This window comes from Myotis nattereri (assembly GCF_964212035.1).
Source record: "Myotis nattereri genome assembly, chromosome: 10".
Classification (NCBI taxonomy): domain Eukaryota; kingdom Metazoa; phylum Chordata; class Mammalia; order Chiroptera; family Vespertilionidae; genus Myotis; species Myotis nattereri.
The window spans coordinates 29,060,897-29,080,729 of record NC_138085.1 but is presented as its reverse complement, the minus strand read 5'-3'; the positions used below and the strand labels follow the sequence as shown (position 1 = coordinate 29,080,729).

Genomic DNA, 19,833 nt, shown 5'->3' with positions numbered 1-19,833 from the left:
ACATGCCCAGGTTGCGGGTTTGATCCCGGTCAGGGTGCGTGTGGGAGGCAGCCAATCGATATTTGTCTCTCACATTGGTGTTTCTCTCTCTCTCTCTCTCTCTCTCTCTCTCTCTCTGTCTAAAATCAATAAAACATTTTAAATAAATAGCCGTAACCGGTTTGGCTCAGTGGATAGAGCATCGGCCTGCGGACTGAAGGGTCCCGGGTTCGATTCTGGTCAAGGGCATGTACCTTAGTTGCAGGCGCATCTCCAGTGGGGGGCGTGCAGGAGGCAGCTGATCGATGTTTCTCTCTCATCAGTGTTTCTAACTCTCTATCCCTCTCCCTTCCTCTCTGTAAAAAATCAAAATATATTTAAATATATATAAATAAATATATAAAAATATATGACCGTGTCCATTCAAATCGGAAGCCTAAGCTAAACTCTAAAATGGGTACCCGCATGTAGAAGGCAGTAATTTATGGGAAAAACTTGGTTCCTGGATAGCCGGTGACGCTGAGCAGAAGGCCCTTTCGGCTCCTGTATTCACTGCCCTGCGTATTTCTGAGAATCCCCAACTGATGTGGCCTGGGGACTCCAGGCGCCTCCTGTCTGAGTCAATGCACTGAGCTATGCAGCCAGGATGACTCTAGGAAGCAGTGACTCACAGGCCCCGAAAAGTGACGCCTCTGAGGAGGTTTCCCGAGAGGCGACAGAGGAGATCTCTTTCATCCTCCACCCCTGGAAAGGCCTCTGAAAACAGGCTCTTTCTCTCTTTCCCTTTGACTGGGTGGCAGATTCGGATCAGCTTTGCAGCCCCCACAGGGCCGGGGATCACTTTCTGAAAACAAGTTGCCCACTTCCTACAGTAGCGACAAGCCGCTGGGTGGGTGTGGGGAAGAGTAAGGATGAAAGGAAGGGGGGGGAGTGTAGGAGCCCCCTTCCTCCTTTGAACGTGGCCTGCCAGGCGCCACAGCTGCAGGCTGCTGCCCGAATTCTTCACCTTCAGTGAGGGGAAGCGAGGGGAGGGCGCCAGTCCTGCTCGCAGACCTGCCTATCTATAGTCATTCCAGGCCCCTGGCGAGACGGAGACCAGACCGGAGACCAGACCGGGAGGGAGATGCGCCTGGTGACCCCATTTCAGAGGAGAGAACGGAGGCTCACAGGGCTATGAGCTTGCTGAGGTCAGACAGCGAGCTGAGTTAGGGCCTAACGGTTAGGCCCTGCCTTCTGGCCACCTCGGCATGCACCTCAGGGATTCCCATGGTACAGGTTTTTAAGAATCACAATTTATGAATAAATCTCTCACTGATGGGTATTTAAGCTGATTCCAATTTTTTAATATTTCAACGACCAAAGTCTCTTTTAAAAGAGGCTGTTTCATGCTTGCTTCAGCAGCACATACACCAAAATTGGAACCAAACAGAGATGAGCATGGTCCCTGCACAAGAATGACATGCAAATTCGTGAAGTGTCCCATATTTTAAAATAAAATAAAATAGGCTGTTGCTTTTTTTTCTCAAACTTTTGTTTTTTCCCCCAAATGCAAAAGTAATACATAACGGTTGTAAACATTCATACAACACTTCCCTGGCTGGCTTTAGACGGTTAGAGTGTCAGCCCTTGGACCGAAGGGTCTCAGGTTTGATTCCCAGACAAGGGCATATACCTGAGTTACGGGTTCCCCAGCCCTGATAGGGGCGCATGTGGGAGGCAACCAATCGATCCGTCTCTCTCCTGTCGACATTTCTCTTCTCTCTCCCCTTCCTCCCTCCCTTCCACTCTCTCTGGAAATCAATTGAAAAAATATCCTCGGTGAGGATAAAAAAAAAATACAGCACTGAAATGAACAACTCAGAAATGGAGATTCCCCAGAGTAACTGCCATTCACAACTAAGAATATATCTTTTAGACCTTTGTCTATACATATGCAAGCAAATATGTCCACAGATCCTGAGAAAAAAATTAACTTTGCAGAACAACATTATGATTCAATTTTCTATTCTCTCTCCAATGTATTATATATTATATTGCTTAAGAGTGTAATTTTCTGTTTTAAAAAAATGCCTGCAGAAATAATTTGGAAGAGCAAGAAGCTTTTAAATATGACTTTACACATTTCTGTAATGTGCTGTCCTTGAATTTTAAAATATCTCTTTATTAAAGCATAATCTACATCTATACTCCTATCTGTATTTGAAAGTCGACATATCAAGCGTGTCCAGCTCAGTGACTTTTCCCAAACTGAACACACTCTCTGACCAGCTCTCGGATGGAGAAGCAGGACACGCCCACACCCCGACCGGTGCTCCCTCGTAATGGTCCCCTGCACCAAGGGCAGCCATAGCCTGACTTCGAATGTACATTTTATCTTTACCCATTTTTATCTGGGTTTGAATTTTAAGCCTGTTTCAGATTTAAAAGAGAATCTTCAACACAGATGCTGTTAGAATACATGCAGATATAGTGGCCAGCATTTGATGCCAGCTTGAATGAATCTTATAAGTAAGTCTGTAGCACAGTTAACCTACTGGCTCCTTCTGATGGACATTTGAAATTTTTCTAATTGTTGGCTAATAAGCCAACTACAGGAAACAACTGGATGTGTATTTCTTTGTGCATGTAACTTTGAGATGTGTGTTCTTTAAAGATAAACGCCTACAAGTGGAATTGATAGTAAAAACAAAAAAGCTGATTGACAAACATTATTTTAAAAATATTTTGCCATCATGGCTCTCCAGAAAGAAGCAACAGCTCAGTTTCTTCTTCAAAACAAAAGCCAGGTGCCGGGTGCAGACCTCCTCACCGCAGCCCCTGCTGCTGGCAGCCCAGCCTGCTCTCTGGCAGGCCAAGCCGAGCGGAGCCTGCGGCAGGTGCCTGCGGCCCAGCAAGCAGATCAAGGAGCACCCCACCCCACCCTTGCCCCCACAACCTCGACACCCCTCTCCGCAGACTTGCAAAGAACTAAACACAATCCCAAAGTCAGCAGCAGGGAGACTGTCAGATAGCAGAGCCTGTCGTGAGACGAGGGCCCCGGAGGCCTGCTCTTCCTTCCGCTGTGGACTGGGTGTGAGCCCTCGGGGAGGGCAGTCGCCCCGCCTGGGCCTTAGTCTCTTATGGTTTACATCGGACATCGCTGAGCAAGGAGCCCACCTTCACAGTGAACCCTGGAGCAGTCTGGTCCAGGTGACCCTGGGCCTTTCCTTCCTCCCCTCAGCCTTGGGAGGCAGCCTGCCCTTGAAGTTGATGGGCAGAAAGCATTTGCTTCTCCTGAGCACCTCCAGCATCTACGCCCTTCCAACTCCTACCTACCGCACCTAGTTCTGCTGTGCTCTCCAACCCCACAGGCAGCAAGCATCTCAGATGCGGGGCGATGGTCCCGCTGTCCCTTTGCCACATTGTGAGGCTGCCAGAGGGCCCTGAACAGAACCTGGCTTGCCAAGGCCCTTCTGTAACTAGGGCTGGGTTGGAAAAGCAGGTGGGACGCTCTGCTCGTTTGCCCTGGCCATGGTGCCTCTGTAAGTGCAGCCTACGGTTGCATTCTCTTTTGGCTCAATAGCTCTTATGCTGCTAAAGCCCAGGACGGGAAGCTAAGGCGGGATCCCGGACCTTTTCAAAGGGCATGAGAGCTTCATCAGGATTCCCCTCTCCAGTTTAGCATTTTCTCCTCGTATTTTTCTTCTCTGACCCTCGAAGCTGAGAGTCAGTAAAACAATTCATGGACATGTGACAGAGACCTTGATGCCTCTTACCTTGTCTTAGGTGCAAGGTCATTGGCTTTGAGGCCAGGGTCCCAGGGATTCTACCCTCAACAGAAATGAACAGGTGCTAGTGAAGTCAGCTTGGGAGTGGCCAGAGGACCTCGCCCTGAGGCACCTGCTCACCAGCCTCTCGGGCCTTCTCTACACCCACAACATGGCCGATGACACGCTGTAGGGGCCAATGAGGACACACACCTTTTATCTTTACCTCTTTTCAACTGAGCGTCAACATCTTTGCCGTCGAGATGGGCTTTTGTGCTTTCCATCACACGAGCCATTTGCATTTTTTGCTTAGGATTTTATTTTTTACAACCAAGACATTTTTATAAAAGGAATGGAAAGTGAGAGAAGAAATATACAAGCCATGAGAAGGCGGAAGTGAAAGCCAAGGAAGTTTCTAATGGGAGATGAAGTGACCTCCCGCACCCCACACCACCGGTTCCCAGCCCCAGAAGAGGTCCGCAGACATGGGCACGATGAGAGCCAGGTCCGCCCTCCCGCCAAGGGTCTGGTCCTTGGGCTCCCGGTGAGGACCGTCAGGCCCCAGCCCGGGAAGGACAAGGGAAGCCACGCCAGCGCTGCCCCACGTCTCAGGAGTCCAGGTCATAGCCAAACGGGGCAAGGACGAGCAAGGAGCGGAAGTGGTGTGGGTGGCATTTCTGACTCCGTCCTCCAGTGTGCCCCGAGTTGCAGGAAGTGCCACGGGGTTCCGGGGCCAGGTGACCACTACGCACGAGGCCCACAGGAAGAACTTGCAGTGGTTAAAGCAGGCAGCTCCAGCAGCTCAGTGAAGTTTCCAGGCAGCGTGTCCCTTCTCCTTCCTTTCCCCACATCTCGCTCTTTCCTGACCAGGCATCTCTGTGGCCGGACACCAGCAGCATATCCTCTGCTCATTTATGAAGCCTAGAAACAACAGCAAGTTGTGAAACCACTTATTTTCAGGCAAATACCATTGAATTTCCTGTAACAGAGATAAACGGCAAATGAAGATACAGGGTTCCCCTCCAAGTTAGTAGTCTGGAGCCAGGAGTTTTGGGTTACTATGTTTTTAGGGCCCAACTTAGTCATTAAAATTTTTTTAAGCTAAAAAAAAAAAAAAAAGGGCAGCCCAAAGGACTCTGGCTTTGAATGGTGTGACTTCCTGCAGTGCCTTCTAAGACAGGCTCCTCACAGATGCACACCCAGGGGCCAGGAGGCGGCCTGTGATAGGACGGTTTTCTAAGGCCAGTTAGAGGCCAGAACGTCTGCTCCAAGGCGCAACTTGAGTTGGGAGTAGCTTGCCTGTGAGGCCCACAGACAGTTTTGTGGTTTCCAAACTTTGGCAGCCACAGATCCTTGTGTTCAAATGATGTCTCCCAGGGAAGTGTAACCATAGGTGACGGATGGGAGCAGAGCTGTGAGCAGAGGCTGAGGGCGCCCAGGGCCACACCCGGGACCACCCTCAGCTCCGTCTCTGCTTTAGTTGATCCACAGACCCCTGGGGTTTGCCAAGGCATGAGGTCCACAAACTGGGGTCACATCACTGGGGAACAAGTTGAAATGAAGACGTGAGAGGCGGCCGGTGGTTCCCCGAGGGGGACTGGTTCTCCATAAAATAACATTCTGGAGGCCTCAGTTTAGACAAATACACTCGGGGTTACTGTCTTGTAGGTAGGGGGCAGTTTCTAAATTCAGCACGTAGGTTGAAGATTGTACCCAATCAATATTATCATCGAAAGCTGCCCATAAAATACAGCAGGCATGTTTAAGCATGTATACCTACGAAGATGGTATACTGGTATATAATAACGTGGAGCACACCTTGTGGAGAACTTATAATTTTAGAGTATTTTAAAATTTCTGTTTCTTGGTTGTTGGGCTTGTAGAGTTGACTTTCCTCAGTGACATGAGTCTCCCGGGGACCCGGGGCTGAGCACGGTGTAGTTGCTCACCCCCGCGAGTCCTCACAATAGCCACGCAGTCGGTACTGTTGTCTCATTTTGCAGATGAGGAATCAGAGGCCGAGAGGGGGGAAGCCACTCGCCTACAGTCACATGGTGGGTGAGTGGCCGGCAGGATTCAAACCCAGACCTGCCTCCTGCTGGAGCCAGAGCTCCTGGGCACCAGGCCCTGCTGCCCTCTTCAACCTAGAGGCCTGGGCTTTCTCTTTTTTCCAACAACCCTCTGTGGAGAGGGTTGCAAGCAATGAGATGCGTAGATGTGAAATCCTCTCTTTTGAGGAAGAAAAACCAATCTAAGAACAGTGCCCAGAGCCCAACTGGGGTCCGGAGGTCCGTGAGGCTGGGGCAACGGACAGCCTCAGGGCCTCTCAGTCTCCTGGCCTCTGCCTGTGCTTACACAGCTCAGGGGGGCCAACAGACAAGGTCGTGTTAGCCATGGGAGTCAGACGGTGGGTCTGCCAACTCCCGGGAGCCCAGTGGGGTCCGGGGTGGAAGACGGGCCCAAGGAAGGCAGCACAGCACCCAGCCCAGCAGGGAGAACACTGCCCTGGAGGGACCCACTTGCTCTTGCTTTCAGCTCAGTTCTGCTCTGTCCTGTCCCAGATGCTTGGAGCAAGCCTTTCCACTGGTAAAAGCAAGCCTCCTGTGCCCTGCAGGACCACGCTGCATACGATGACGGTGGGCAGGAGTTTGGGATAGCCCGCCCTGGTCCTTGCGTGCCAGAGCGGCTTGTCACCACCAGGAGGGCTGAGAGCTGCATCTTGCCGCACTTGAAGTGCACTTAGCAACTCATCGGCGCTTTTGTTTGTTGTTGTTTGTTTAAGTTTCCGGAGCCCTATCACCCCTGGATTTATACACCCTGTGCTTTTGCGAAGGTGGCAACCTGGCTTTGGCTCCTTGCACGAGAGGCTGTGAGCAGCAGCAGGGGCCGAGGAAACCAGGACCACACCCAGGGCCCGTCCTGGGCACTTTTCCAAGCCCCAGCACTTACTGCTTCATGAAGCGAATCCGGGCTCTCCTCCGCTGGCCTGCGAGAAGAAACCAACAACGCCAGTCAGCAGGGACTGTGGGCCGCTGACGCCCAGCCCCAGAGCAAGAGGGGTGCTGAGGACAGCCAACACCTCAGACACTGCCCTGGTGCCAGGCTTGGCTTCCGCTGCATCTGTCTAACCCCTTCATGCTCACGGTAAACCTGGGAGTCGGATGGTACTCTTATCATCTCCATTTGTCTACGAGGAAACTAAGGCAAGTACATTACGGAGTCACTTGCCCAAAGTCACGCAGCTAGTAAGAGCTGAACCAGAATTCACACTCAGCTCCTTTGGGCATCCTTCAACATGCCACTCTGCCCTTCACAGCAGGTCAGAAGGAGCGGCTGTACCCGCAGGTGGTCTTGAACCAGAGCATGTGTATTTGGGAGACACGCGAGGTTTCCCATTGGGGTGAAGGGAAGGAAACATGAACAAGACTATTTACAAGTTTACCTTATCCTTGATTACTTTCGAAGCACATTTAAGAACATACATAATGGATTAAATAAATAACTACAGTTCACTGAAGTTGGTATTTATTATTTTTAAATTTTTTACCAAGGAGGTCCTTGGTCAAAAAAGTTTGCTTGGTGATGGGGAAACAAATAAAAACAAAATAAAATAAAATTTTAAAACAAGTTTGCAACCACTGAACTTTAATGGAGTTCTTAGAACTGGGTAAATGGATCCCTTTGTGGGTGGCAAATGTGTGCACAAAAGTGCCCATGACACATTTCTCCAGGGAAATTGTCATCACATGCTCAAAGGGGTCCGTGACCTATAAAAGAGCCACCACTCTAGCCCATATGCCTGCAGGCCACCCCTCCCATGTTACAGAACCCAGAGAGGGCGAGGGACATGCTCCAGGTGGCACAGCTGGGCCTGGGGCTCTGGGCTCCATGGCAGCTGTGCGGCCACCCCTGCAACTGTGTGTGTGTGTGTGGGGGGGGGGGGCATAGGAGATGACTCTGTCTTGGGAATGGCCGAGAGCAGCAGCCATCTCTGAGTTTCCCTTCAGCCTCACAGACGGGCAGGATTTCTAGCGTCTGGAACATAACCCCAAACCCACTTCAGTCTCTTCCGTGTACTTCCATCCCGACTGCCCACAGGCGCTCCCGCTCACTGAGCACATACCCAGCTGGGCACGGAGGGCAGCGCTTCACCAACAGGAACCTTGGCAGGGAGGTGGCATTGCCCCTGCATGCCCCTGGGAGGCGCAGAGAGGCCAGGGCACGCACCCAAGGCACTAAGTCAGGGAGTAGCCGGGTTGGACCCAAACCCAGGGAGTTCTGACTCCAGAGCCAGGCCGTCTCTGAGCCCTCCACTTGGTCAGGCCCAGGATCCCCCTGTGGAACTACCTTGGGCTCACGTCTGCCTTGCTCCCCTAGAGAAGGAGGGCCCCTCAGGCACACCCCCAACAGCACCAGGGGCTGGCCCAAGAGGGGACAACTTACAGTACAGGTGAACGGCCACACCCAGGGACACCAGCAGAATCACGGCGCCGGTCACCAGCAGGCCAAGGGTCAGGGGGCCGCAAGGCGGGCCTGGGAGACACGCATATTGCACATTTGAGACACAGATGAACACAAAGAGGGGAAAATTAACTAAAAGCCCGCTGCCCAGAGAATACCACTGTTTGTATATTTTCTTCTAGCCTTTTTTTCTAGGCACTTTAACCACCGTGAGATGATTTTATATGTAATTATGTTTTAATTTGGCTTCCTGAAGGGTCGTCACAATCGAATGGGCCACAGTGCCTCTGCAGGTCCACAGACACCTCCCCGAACGTGACTCCAGGGAAAGGGGTGCTCCCACCGCCGCGGTGCCGAGCCCTTGGCCAGGGAGCCGCCTCAGTGACAGGACAGGCAGCTGCTTCCTCCCTCACCCCGGTCTCCCGAGGTCTGATCTCCCCACACGTCTCCTGAGACGCAGCTTAGAAATGGACCCCAGGCCCTCCCAGTGTCTCTCAAAGGAAAGCCCTAAGGCCCTAGGCCTTAGGAAGCGGTCCCTCCATGGGGCCCACCAGGCTTTTATTCATGATCGTAAGCCGTGAGGTCTGTCTGGGGTCTGTCTGGGTGCCCTGCCAAGCGAAATGCCTTGTGTGTAGCATCTCGTTTACTCCTCCTTCCCTTTAGCCAGGTAAACCTCCCCATTTCACAGGTGAGGAGACGGAGGCGCAGAGAGGTCCCCGGTACAGGCAGTGGTGACAGGGATTCCAATCCAGGCCTGGCTGACGTACCGCTAGATTACACTGCTCCAAGGCCCCCTCCCCAGTGCAGCCACCGTCGACCACCCCACACCCTCCACTCCACGTGGCCACCTGTTTGTTCTAAAGAACCTGCCAATGTTGGATTTGCACTTTGCCCAGGATTTTACTGAGGATTCGTATTAGAACTGATGCAAGACATCGGAAGACCTTTCGTCCATCATTTATAAAAGTCTCTCTGAATTCGCTGTCATTCAGCAGTCCCGACAGGAGGATGAACAAAGCATGTTTCTTCTAAAGTTTAAGCCCAGCAGAAGGCTCTGCTGCCTGGGCTTGTGTCTATGTCACTGTGGTGTGGTGTGTGTTTGTGGGGTGCTGGTGGTGCCATGGTGCTTGGGATCCTCTGATGCTCTGTTTGCTGTGACCTAACAGGACAGCTTCCCGCTCCCAGCCCCTGGGTCCTGTTCGGGCCGCTCCCAGCCCCTGGGTCCTGTCAGGGCCGCTCCCAGCTCCTGGGACTTCACATGCAGTTAAGGCCCAGCAGCCCCAGCAGCACAAGGCCGCTGGGTGGCTGCTGTGGTTTGTTCTCTGGGTGGGAGCAGATGGCATTTTCCGTTTGTCACCAGTAACTTTGGGGGAACAGAGATCAGTATTTTTCCAGAAACACATTTGGCTTATGAGTTCAAGAAAAGGGCGCGCGCGCGTGTGTGTGTATGTGCACAGATTGTATGTACACGTGCATGTATGCGTGTGTGCGTGTGCATGTGTGCGTGTGCATGTGTGCGCTCCAGCTGCGGCGTCCGGTGCTCACAGGACAGAGCGGCGAGCGTGTTCACTCATTAACAAATATATCAAGCACATACGGTGTGGTAGGTCCTCAGCTGGGCATCAGAAGTGGGAAAGTGTAACGTCCTGTTCCTTTGGGTGGGGTTTTTATTCGTTAGCTAACACCTTTATTGAGATAGAATTCACAAATTATAAAGTTCACCTGTTTCATGTGTATACTTTCAAGTTTTTTGGTAAATTCACAGAAATGTGCAACCATCACCACAACCTAGTTTTAGGACATTTTTATCCCCCCAAAAGGAAATCCTGTACCTACTGGCAGTCCCTCCCCAGCCCTCCCCCAGTCACCCAGCCTCAGGCCCCCACTAATCTACTTTCTGTCTCCATGGAATGTCGCATTCTGGACATTTCATATCAATGAGATCATATAATATATGGTCTTTTGTAACTAGCTACTTCCACTGCATAACCTTTTTAAGATTCATCCATGTTGTAGCGTGTATCAGTACTTAATCCTTGATTATGACCGAATGCTATTCCATTGCATGGCTAGTCCACACTGCGTAAATCCACATCATGGCGGGCATTTGAGTTGTTTACCCTTCTGGGCTATTAGGAATGATGCCGCTGGGGAAATTTGTGTGCAAGTTTTGAGTAAGCATGTCTTTCATTAAGTTTCGTCCTGTGACACCTGGTGAGTGTGTCCCCCACTAGACTGTGAGCTCCTGGAGGACACAGCTTCCCTACTGAGCCCAGCTCAGGGCCAGAGAAACAGGCTCAAGACTGGGCACTTGGGAAGGGCTTATGGAAGGACGGAGGGAAGGAAAGAAGGGAGGGAGGGAGGGAGGAGGAAGGGAGAGAGGGAGGGAGGGAGAGAGAAAGGGAGGGAGGGAAGAAGGAAGGAAAGCAGTGAGTGACAATGCTGTGCTTCTGAGAGTCCTTGGGTATGGGGGAACTCACCCTTCCGAGTCACGGGGCTTGGGCGCCGGCACCTTATCTTCTTAGGGGTGGACTTGGTGGTGGGCTTGGCAGTGGTGGGAAGGACATCAACTACAGAAAGCAAGCAAGACACATTCCTTAGCCAGGTGAGCAGCAGGGGGATTGAGAGACAAGACCTAACACCACCTTTCCTCCCTCCCTTCCTCCCTTTCTCTCTCCCTCCCTTCCTCTTTCCCTCCCTTCCTCCCTCCGTCCCTCCCTTCCTTTCTCCCTTTCTCTCCCCCTCCCTTCCTCTGGTACCTGGGCTGCTACAGAGCTTGAGGGTCACAGAACAATAAAGCATTTGAATGCTTCCCCAACTCTCAGACCTATCTGTGGGCCTGGGGACAGGGGTCGGCCGGTGTCCTGGGGAGAGGGGGGCTCTGGAGCTACACAGACCCGAACAGAACCCAGCACCCCTGATCAACCTGTGCAACCTGGGGCAAGCTGGTCGCTCTTCTCTGCCTCGGTGTCCCATCTGCTGAAGTAAAGGTGGTCTCCACCGCCTGCTCGGGGTTGTTGTGAGAATTAAAGGAGCTGTATGTCCAGCTGAGTGTGCACTAGATGCCGCTCTGCCTGGCTGGAGCCCTGGCTCCACTTGAGCCGAAGCCAGAGTCCCCGAGCCCTGCTGGTCCCTAAGCGAGCGGGGGACCTTGCTGGACCTCACGCAGGTGGAGTATGTTGGGGTTGCTTTCCTTCTCACGTGTCTTTACAAATCATATACTTTCAGAGCCAGAGGGATCTTTTAAAAAATATATATATATTTGAGGGAGAAAGGGAGTGAGAAATAGAAACATCAATGATGAGAGAGAATCATTGATCGGCCGCCTCCTGCACGCCCCACACTGGGGATCTTGCCTACAACCGGGCATGTGTCCTGACCGGGAACTGAACCGTGACCCCTGGTTCATAGGTGGATGCTCAACCATTGAGCCACGCCGGCTGGGCCAGAGGGATCTTCAGTCTAGTCTCAACCTTTTGTTTCAAAGGTAACACCAACGAAATTAAGGGGAGGACCGGCCTTTGGTGCCCTCAGTGGAAAGTGCTGGGCTGGACCCCACACCTCTGTCCTGTCTTTCGGGTGGGTCACTCCTCTGTTTTTGTTCTAATTCAGTGTCACACGCTAACGTGTGGGGATAAAACAGGACAAGTCCTCGAGCAGAGGGAGCAGCCGAGGCACTGAGGCGCCAGGAGTGGTGTGAGCCCTGGGTGCCCCTGCATCCAGCCGCCGCTTTTGTAGGTTGAGGAAAGACATTTCGCTGAAATGATTTTCCATAAAACAAGAGGAGAGGGAAGGGGGTGACCCAGGAACTTAAACTCTAGTCAAGGGGACAGAGTGGCAGCCAACAAACTGGTCACTTTGAGGCTGGCTTCTTGCATATAAAAGTGGGCCCTTCGGACCCTCCCGACCCTGTGCCCCCATGGGGAGGGGAAGGGGACGTGCCCTGCCTGCTCCAGGAACTTTCGAGAAGAGCCAGCTAAATAGAATGAACACTTGCTAGGCTCTCCCGTGAGCAAGTGGCAGCGCCCAGCACTGCAGCTGGAGCTCCCTGAACCCCACAGCTTTGGGGATGGGCACAATTGGCCCATCTTACCCCCGGGGAAGCCTGGGCACAGGGAGCTGAAGCCACTGGCCCAAAGTCCGAGGCAGTACACAGCAGAGCCGGGAGCTGAGTCCAAAGGCTCCCTCTCTAGGCTCTCGCTGCGCCACCCTGTGCAAATGTTTGTGCACAAAAAGTGAAGCTCACCAGGTTGGCCCAAGGCCCTGGTCACCAGCCTGCTGGGGACGCGAGTGTGGCAGGAACACCACCATCGGCTCTAGTGCCCCGGGAGCGTGCGAGGGGCCTGGCCTCTGCCAGGGGTCACCGCGCTTTGCCATCCCCTCATCCTCATGGCCCGGGGATGTCCATTCCCCTCACCTCATACCCAGGAGGCACAGAGGGCGCTCAGTGGCCCCTGGCGAGTGGCAGGGGGCGGCCCTGCAGGACCCAGCACCTTGGCGGGCTGGCCGGGTGCTCTGGGTCTGGTGGGGGTTTGTGGACAGGCTTTCCACTTTAATTTCTTGTCCAGAACAGGTCCCCTTGATTCCTCCTGATCCCCCAGCCCCTGCCCAGTTCAATCTCCCCCTTTCCTGCTCTTTGACAGGGACAGGCCTTTTGACCCCATGGTGCATGTAAGGCAGTGATGGCGAACCTTTTGAGCTCGGCGTGTCAGCATTTTGAAAAACCCTAACTTAACTCTGGTGCCGTGTCACATATAGACATTTTTTGATATTTGCAGCCATAGTAAAACAAAGAGTTATATTTTTGATATTTATTTTATATATTTAAATGCCATTTAACAAAGAAAAATCCACCAAAAAAATGAGTTCACGTGTCACCTCTGACACGCGTGTCATAGGTTCGCCATCACCGGCGTAAGGGGCCTGAATCCTTTCTCTACCCCGCTCCCCCTTCCTCCTTCAAAGAGCCCTGACTTTCTGGTGGGAGGGTGGGCTCAGCTCTGGCCCCCCGGCCCCGGGAGATGATATGGCACCTGCTTCCGGGGAGGCCCTGCCATCCTGGGAGCGGGTGGGGGGGCTTTGGAAACGCGAAAACAAGAGTGCGTGGGTGGCTGCGGGGAGCTTCTGAAAGCCACGTGTGCTGTTTCACCATCCACCTTTCTCAGCCCCTCACAGCGCATGAATGGAAAGATGTGTCTTACAGAGGCAATAACAATAAACCAACCCGAAACCCCAAGCCCCCCAAAGCCAATTTCCAATACAGGAATCAGTTAGCGCCCCCACGGCATGCTCAGCTGCTGCCCAGAGACCTCGCCGCCTCCCACCTCCTGATCCAAGGCCCGCGGCTGGCGAGATGCCACAGGGCCATCGCTCTGTTTTCTGCCTTCCTCACTGTGCTGCCGCCCCCCAAAGTCCCTGCTCAGCCCGTGCTGAGTGGCTGAATCCCTGGGCCCCCCTTGTTACTCTCAGCGCCCCCCTGTGAGAAGGACAGCAGGAGCCTTTCAGGGGTTGGCTTTGGCATGGGTTAACCTGAGGAGGGGCTACAGTCAGGCATGGGCCTGGGAGAAGAATTTCTGCCCCGATTCCTGGGCACCTCTGGTGGCTTTAATCCTCACTGCGATATGGCAGCCGCCGCCACGTGCACACGGCCAGTCTGACCCGCGATGGGCTCTGCATGTAAAACATGTTGAATGCTTAGCAGGGAAGGAGAAGACAAAATATTTCAGTCATTCTCTAACTGGTTCAGCTCAGTGGATAGAGCGTCAGCCTGCGGACTGAAGGGCCCCGGGTTCGATTCTGGTCAAGGGCACATGCCCAGGTTGTGGTGATCATGCAAGAGGCAGCCGATCAGTGATCCTCTCTCATCATTGATGTTCCTATCTTTCTCCCTCGCCCTTCCTCTCTGAAATCAATTTTATATATCTATATATCTATATCTATATCTATCTATATATATATATATCTCATTATAGTCATAATTTTATCTGGATTACATACTGTTCATAAATCGGGTTAAATAAAACAAATCATTTAAATTAATTTCATGTGATTCTTTTACTTTTTTTAAACGTGGCTATCAGAAATTCTCAAATTACATCTGTGGCTCACGATATATTTCTACTGGATGTGCTGACTTAACTCATGAGGACTGCAGCGCCTAAGGACCGGAAGCTGGAGGGGGTCGTTCGTGGAGGCCATAGCAACCCATGACACAGATGAGAAGACTGGGGCCCATTGAGGGGAGAGGAGCGACCCGCCCAAAGGCACACAGTGGATTTGCAGCTGAGCTTGGGGTCCAGTTTCCTCATTCCCCGCATCTCTGGGTGTGGGTTTGAGCCGTAGGCCCACATGCAGAATGCGAGGGCATCCGCCCCTCCACTGCCTGCGTGCTCACTGGGAGGGCGGTTCTGAGGCCGTGGTTAGGCCCCAGGACTCAACCCAACCCAGCCACAGCCGCAGGGGGCCTGGTGTGGCTGAAGGACAGCGTCATTCTGTCCCCATAGGAAGCAGCGATGCTTCTAAGCATCCCGTTTTCAATGGGAATCATAATAGTACCAACCTCCCAGGATGGCTGGCAGCATTAAGCGAGATAAGTACATAAACACTCGCCTGTGCTTGACCTTGGGTCAGTCTCAGAATATATTTTCTTTTACTATTAGCTGTAGCACGATGGCTCCGGGCCATCATCCCTCCCAATGATGAGGCTTAGAGTTGGGCTTGCTGAGTGGGGTGGCCCCCAGGCCTGGCACACAGTAGGCACTCAATGCTGTCGATAACACTGAGCCAGGGTCTTACCCACAGTCAGCTGAGTTCCCTTCCCGAAGGTCAGCTCGGGGGACCCGATGGTCATGCAGAAGTAGACACCGCTGTCTGCAGGCTGCACACTTCTGAGAGTGAGAACGGACTGGGTTGCCGCCTGACTCACATTTAGCTTCTCCGGCTTCACATCCTTGCCATACACAGCCGTTTTAGAATCCCCGAAGGCCAGGAACTCATAGTGACTGTCCATGCTTGGGGCCTGGCGCTGTCTCAGCCAGTAGATGCGCAGGTTTTGGGAGGTTTTGGCTTCACAGACTAGCTTCACCTCTGTGTTGGTCTGAGCCACCTCCTTCCCAGGGGTCTGCTGGAGTACAGAGCTGCCGTGGAGAGCTATAAGAAGCAGAAGGAGCAGAGACCATCAGCTCATTTTCCTGGCCTCAGAGTCACCCCGAATAGAGTATCTAAGGAAAAGCCGTGGAAGAACCTGCCCAGTTGCAGGGTCTGGAGGCTGTTGTAAATTAGCGGGTGGTTCCTGGACTCAGGAGCTCGAACACCCCACCACCCAGGAGACCATCTGTGAGGCGGGCGTTCACTCTGTCCAGCTTTCCAAAGGGGCAGGGGAGAGCTGCCATTTGCTGACTGCGTGCTCATAAACCTGACTCTTTGCGTAAGTATCTCAATCGAGTCTCAAACTTATTTTGGGATTTTTATCTCCATTACACAGATGAGGAAACCATGTCATGAAGTTACTTGTTCAAACCACCCCCCCCCCCCGACAGCTAGTAAGTGACCTGGGATTCCAGCTCAAAGATGTGCCCTGGCCAGGTGGCTCGTTTGGTTGGAGTGCTGTCCCATGCCACAAAAGGCTGCCGGTTCAATTCCCAGTCAAGGCACATACCTAGGTTGAAGGTTTGACCCCCGGTCTGGGTACATACAGGAGGCAACTGATCAATTGATGTTTCTCTCTCACATTGATGTTTCTCTCTCTCTCTCTCTCTCTCTCTCTCTCTCTCTCTCTCTCTCAATATATCCTCTGGTGAGGATTTAAAAAAGCCCAAAACTCAAATATTCAAAGTCACATGTGTGGTCTCTTTCACCTTGCCCTGCTGCAACTCACTGTATAGACCAGGGGTCCTCAAACTTTTTAAACAGGGGGCCAGTTCACTGTCCCTCAGACCGTTGGAGGGCCGGACTATAGTTTAAAAAAAAAACTATGAACAAATTCCTATGCACACTTCACATATCTTATTTTGAAGTAATAAAACAAAACGGGAACAAATACAATATTTGTATTTGCCTGTGGCCCGCGGGCCGTAGTTTGAGGACCCCTGGTATAGACCTTCAACAGGCTCCAAGAAGCGGAAGGAGACCCAGGCAAGCTGGGAGAGGTGCACAGAATCACAGGCGGAGCACAGGGCGGGGCTGGCCTACCTCAGAGGCCCAGCCACGGCGTCTGGACATGGATGACAACCAGCAGTGGCACTCACTCCCCCGTGGTGGCTAATGACCATCCCTCCCCAACCCAGCCATGGCTAGCTCCCTGGGTCCCCTTCCTGAGTGGCAGGACAGACCCCAGAAGCAGGGCCGGGAGTTCACTTTAATCACAGACAGGAAGCGCTGTAAGTAGGGGATTCTTCTCGGAAAAACGGGAGCAGAACTCAGCCCTGGCCCTGAACCCAGCCGCCACCCCGCACCAGTGGTGGGACCACAGGCAAGACACGGAGCCTGTCTCTTCTCTTTAAAAAGAGGGCGGCTTGCCGAAACCGGTTTGGCTCAGTGGATAGAGCATCGGCCTGCGGACTGAAAGGTCCCGGGTTCGATTCCGGTCAAGGGCATGTACCTGGGTTGTGGGCACTTCCTCAGTGGGGGATGTGCAGGAGGCAGCTGATCGATGTTTCTCTCTCATCGATGTTTCTAACTCTCTCTCTCTCTTCCTCTCTGTAAAAAATCAATAAAATATTAAAAAATATATATTTTTAAAAAAAAAAGAGGGCGGCTTGCCCTCGCTGGTTTGGCTCAGTGGATAGAGCTTCGGCCTGCGAACTGAAAGGTCCCAGGATCGATTCCGGTCAAGGGCACATGCCCGGGTAGTGGGCTCGATCCCCAGTGGGGGGCATGCAGGAGTCAGCCGATCCACCATGATTCTCTCTCATCATGGATGTTTCTATCTCTCTCCTTCTTCCTTCCTCTCTGAAATCAATACAAATATATATATATATAAAAAAAAAGAGGGCGGCTTGTCCGGCCTGTGTGGTTTGGGGGACGTGCAGGAGGCAGCCAACTGGTCTCTCTCTCTCTCATTGATGTTTCTGTCTCTCTCTCTAAAAATCAATAAAAACATATTAAAAAAATAAATAAATATATATATATAAATAAACAAACAGGGCGCGGCTCCAGGCCATCGCTTTGACTGCCGCTGAGAGTTAAAGTGTCCCAGAAAGCAAGCTGTCAAGTACTGTACATGGTAAATCACCATCCGCGTGTCCGGGGGTTGTCACGGCAGCAGGTGAAATGTTAGCGAGGAGGGTTAGAGTGGGTCTTCTGCAGTGAAGTCCAACAGACTGGATCGGACTTAGGGAGCCTTTCGTTCCAGCTGTCGGGTGGAAGGAGAGTGGGCAGAGCACCAGAAGCATTGAGGCATTGAGGCACAGGCCTGGGGGAGCAGAAGAGGCCAGAGAACGGTGTGTGTGTGTGTGTGTGTGTGTGTGTGTGTGTGCACGCGCGCCCAAGAGGAGCTGGCTTATGAGGTGGTGGCCCGTATTCACAATCCTACCTACACTTGTTCTCGGGCTCCATGGCCCCATAGCCTTTCCTAATACTGTTGAAATGCACATACACTCTTTGACTCCACTCACAGACCGCTCTGAGCTTCCGCTTGCATCAAGAATAAAATGATGGCACCTGGGGCCTGAGCGGTCTCTGGGCCTTTGCTTTTCTCCCCAGACAGCCTCCTGCCTTGTCAGCAGAGTAGAGGTTCTGTCCTGTTCTGGGTCGCTGACTTTTCGGGGGAGATAAGAAGAATCAAAAATGCCAATATTTACTGAACCGTGCCAAGCACAGTGCAGGAATAATCTCATTTAATCCTCGCCAAATCCTGTTTCACACCCATTTTACACACGAGGAAACGGAGGCTCAGGAAGCGTAAAGACTTGTTCAAGGTCACACAGCCTGTAGGTGGTGGGTTCAGATTCAAACCCCCGTCTGCAGCTCCAGAACCTGAGCTTTTTGACACTCACTGAACTGAGAAAACCTGTGGTTCCAGGATCGTGGTCATGTGCTCGTGTGCACATAGTGGGGCCACAACTACACAGACTCAAAGACCTTCCAAGAAAGACCATAAGTGACTCCTCGGGGGTACAGAGGTCAGAGGGGTGCCAGCTGTTTGTGTCCCTTCCCCCTCCTGCACCCAGACATGAAGACTTCCTGGTTGAGACACACCCTGGTCTCTCTCTGGTGACCACTTGCTGGGGCTGAACATCCAGCCATGGCCGAACCCCTAACCTAGGTGCCGGACACCTAGTCAGGCCTTGCCACACGTGTGGTCTCACTAACCCATTCTCAGAGGAACCTGCTGCTTCTAAAACGATGAGCAATACTGTAGTAGCTTTGAATCGCCTGGATCGGCTTCTACTTCAGACGCTGTTGAGCTCACTGGGCCAGAGCCGAGCGGGCAGGCCTTGTCGTCCCTGGAGGGATGTCCGGCTTTGGGCTTTTGGGCAAGGGAGATCGACCTCAGGTTACTGGGCAGTTTGGGGGGCAGGGGGGCTTCTTCTAGAAGGTAGTGTGACTGGGCTGAGCCAGAGGGACAGTGGAGACTCCCCGCTCCATCCACGTCTGGTTTCCAGCCCTAATGCTGTCGGGTGCTGGAGTCACTGCACACCCAGCCCCAGGGAGTACAGGGAACAGGGGCCCTGAGGGAATACCCGGCCACACCTGCCGGAGAACTGGCAACAGCCTGCTATTGAGCAGGTTGTACTCCATAAACTTGCCCGGAAGGAATAAAGATGTGTCTACAGAACCCGGGCCAAGTGGGGGACACCCAAACCCGCCTGGGCCTCCGGCACCTCCTGGGGTCACATCACCGCCTTGTCCCTGAACAAGCGCATTTTCCTTCCTCTCTGGACATCCTTACTCATTCCCTCTTCTTCCTTCCCATCTCCGTCCTTCCTTCCTCTCCCCCTCCCTCCTTCCCTCCCTCCCTTCCTCCCCTCTTCCTGTCTCCCCTTCTCCCGGCTCCAGGCTTTTGGGCAGGGGTGGCTCAGCCCTGGGGCTCCCCAGGTCCCTGGGAGAACGAGCTCCCTGGGGGACTTTCCTTTCCACCCGCAGGGACGGTGCCTGCCGAGCGGCTCCTGGGTGTCCCACAGCCGGGACTCTCCCTGGCTCAGGCTCTGCTGGGACCAGCGCAGACACCCCCGCGCCCCCCGCAAGGCCCCGTGCCCCCCCCCCCCGCAAGGCCCCGTGCCCCCCCCCCCCGCAAGGCCCCGTGCCCCCCAGTCTCCCCACCTACCTGCCAGCTGCACTGCGAGGAGGAGCAGCCAGAGCCAAAGCCGCATCTTGGCGCCTAGACACCTGGTCCCCGCGGGGCCCTGCAGAGACTGTCCTGGGGTGGGTGCAAGCTGCGAGTCGAGGGCGGGGCAGGGGAGGGGGGGCGGCTCCAGGGAGGAGGCGGGACCTGGTGAGAGTCTGGTGTGAGGATAACAAGGCCTCCACCCTCATCCTCTCCGCATTTCAAAGGTCTTCGTTCCCTTTCCAAGACGCACACTAGGACCCCCTGCTCTCTGGTAAGGGGGTGATACCACTGCCCCCGGTCAAGCCCTTGCACCTGTGTGGTCGCCTCCATGACTCCATGTGACAGTTCAGGCAACTGAGGCTCGGAGAGGTCGGGGTG

The 19,833-nt window shown here is 53.2% G+C and overlaps 1 protein-coding gene across 2 annotated transcripts; it reads right to left on the bottom strand.

Moving 5' to 3' along the window:
* Positions 1 to 4,032: 4,032 nt before the first annotated feature.
* CD8B (CD8 subunit beta) lies at positions 4,033 to 19,541 on the bottom strand. 2 transcript variants are annotated; one of them, XM_081100648.1, is made up of 6 exons: positions 19,453 to 19,519; positions 14,982 to 15,335; positions 10,667 to 10,756; positions 8,169 to 8,258; positions 6,675 to 6,711; positions 4,033 to 4,646 (listed from the first exon to the last, which is right to left on the bottom strand). In XM_081100648.1, the coding sequence occupies exons 1-6, from the start codon at positions 19,496 to 19,498 to the stop codon at positions 4,634 to 4,636; spliced, it is 630 nt and encodes a 209-aa protein (XP_080956774.1). In that variant the 5' UTR covers positions 19,499 to 19,519; the 3' UTR covers positions 4,033 to 4,633. The 2 variants fall into 2 exon arrangements, with proteins under 2 accessions (XP_080956774.1, XP_080956775.1); XM_081100649.1 differs by lacking the exons at positions 6,675 to 6,711; positions 8,169 to 8,258 and having other exon boundaries at positions 19,453 to 19,541.
* Positions 19,542 to 19,833: the final 292 nt, after the last annotated feature.

What these genes read in the sequence shown, in the direction of transcription:
- CD8B (XM_081100648.1), bottom strand. Translation starts at nt 19,498, where the DNA reads ATGCGGCTTTGGCTCTGGCTGCTCCTCCTCGCAGTGCAGCTGGCAG. An exon ending in GGGAACTCAGCTGACTGTGG is followed by an intron (nt 10,757 to 14,981) that starts GTAAGACCCTGG and finishes TGCTTTCTGTAG; the next exon opens with TTGATGTCCTTCCCACCACT. An exon ending in AAGCCCCGTGACTCGGAAGG is followed by an intron (nt 8,259 to 10,666) that starts GTGAGTTCCCCC and finishes CGTGTCTCCCAG; the next exon opens with GCCCGCCTTGCGGCCCCCTG.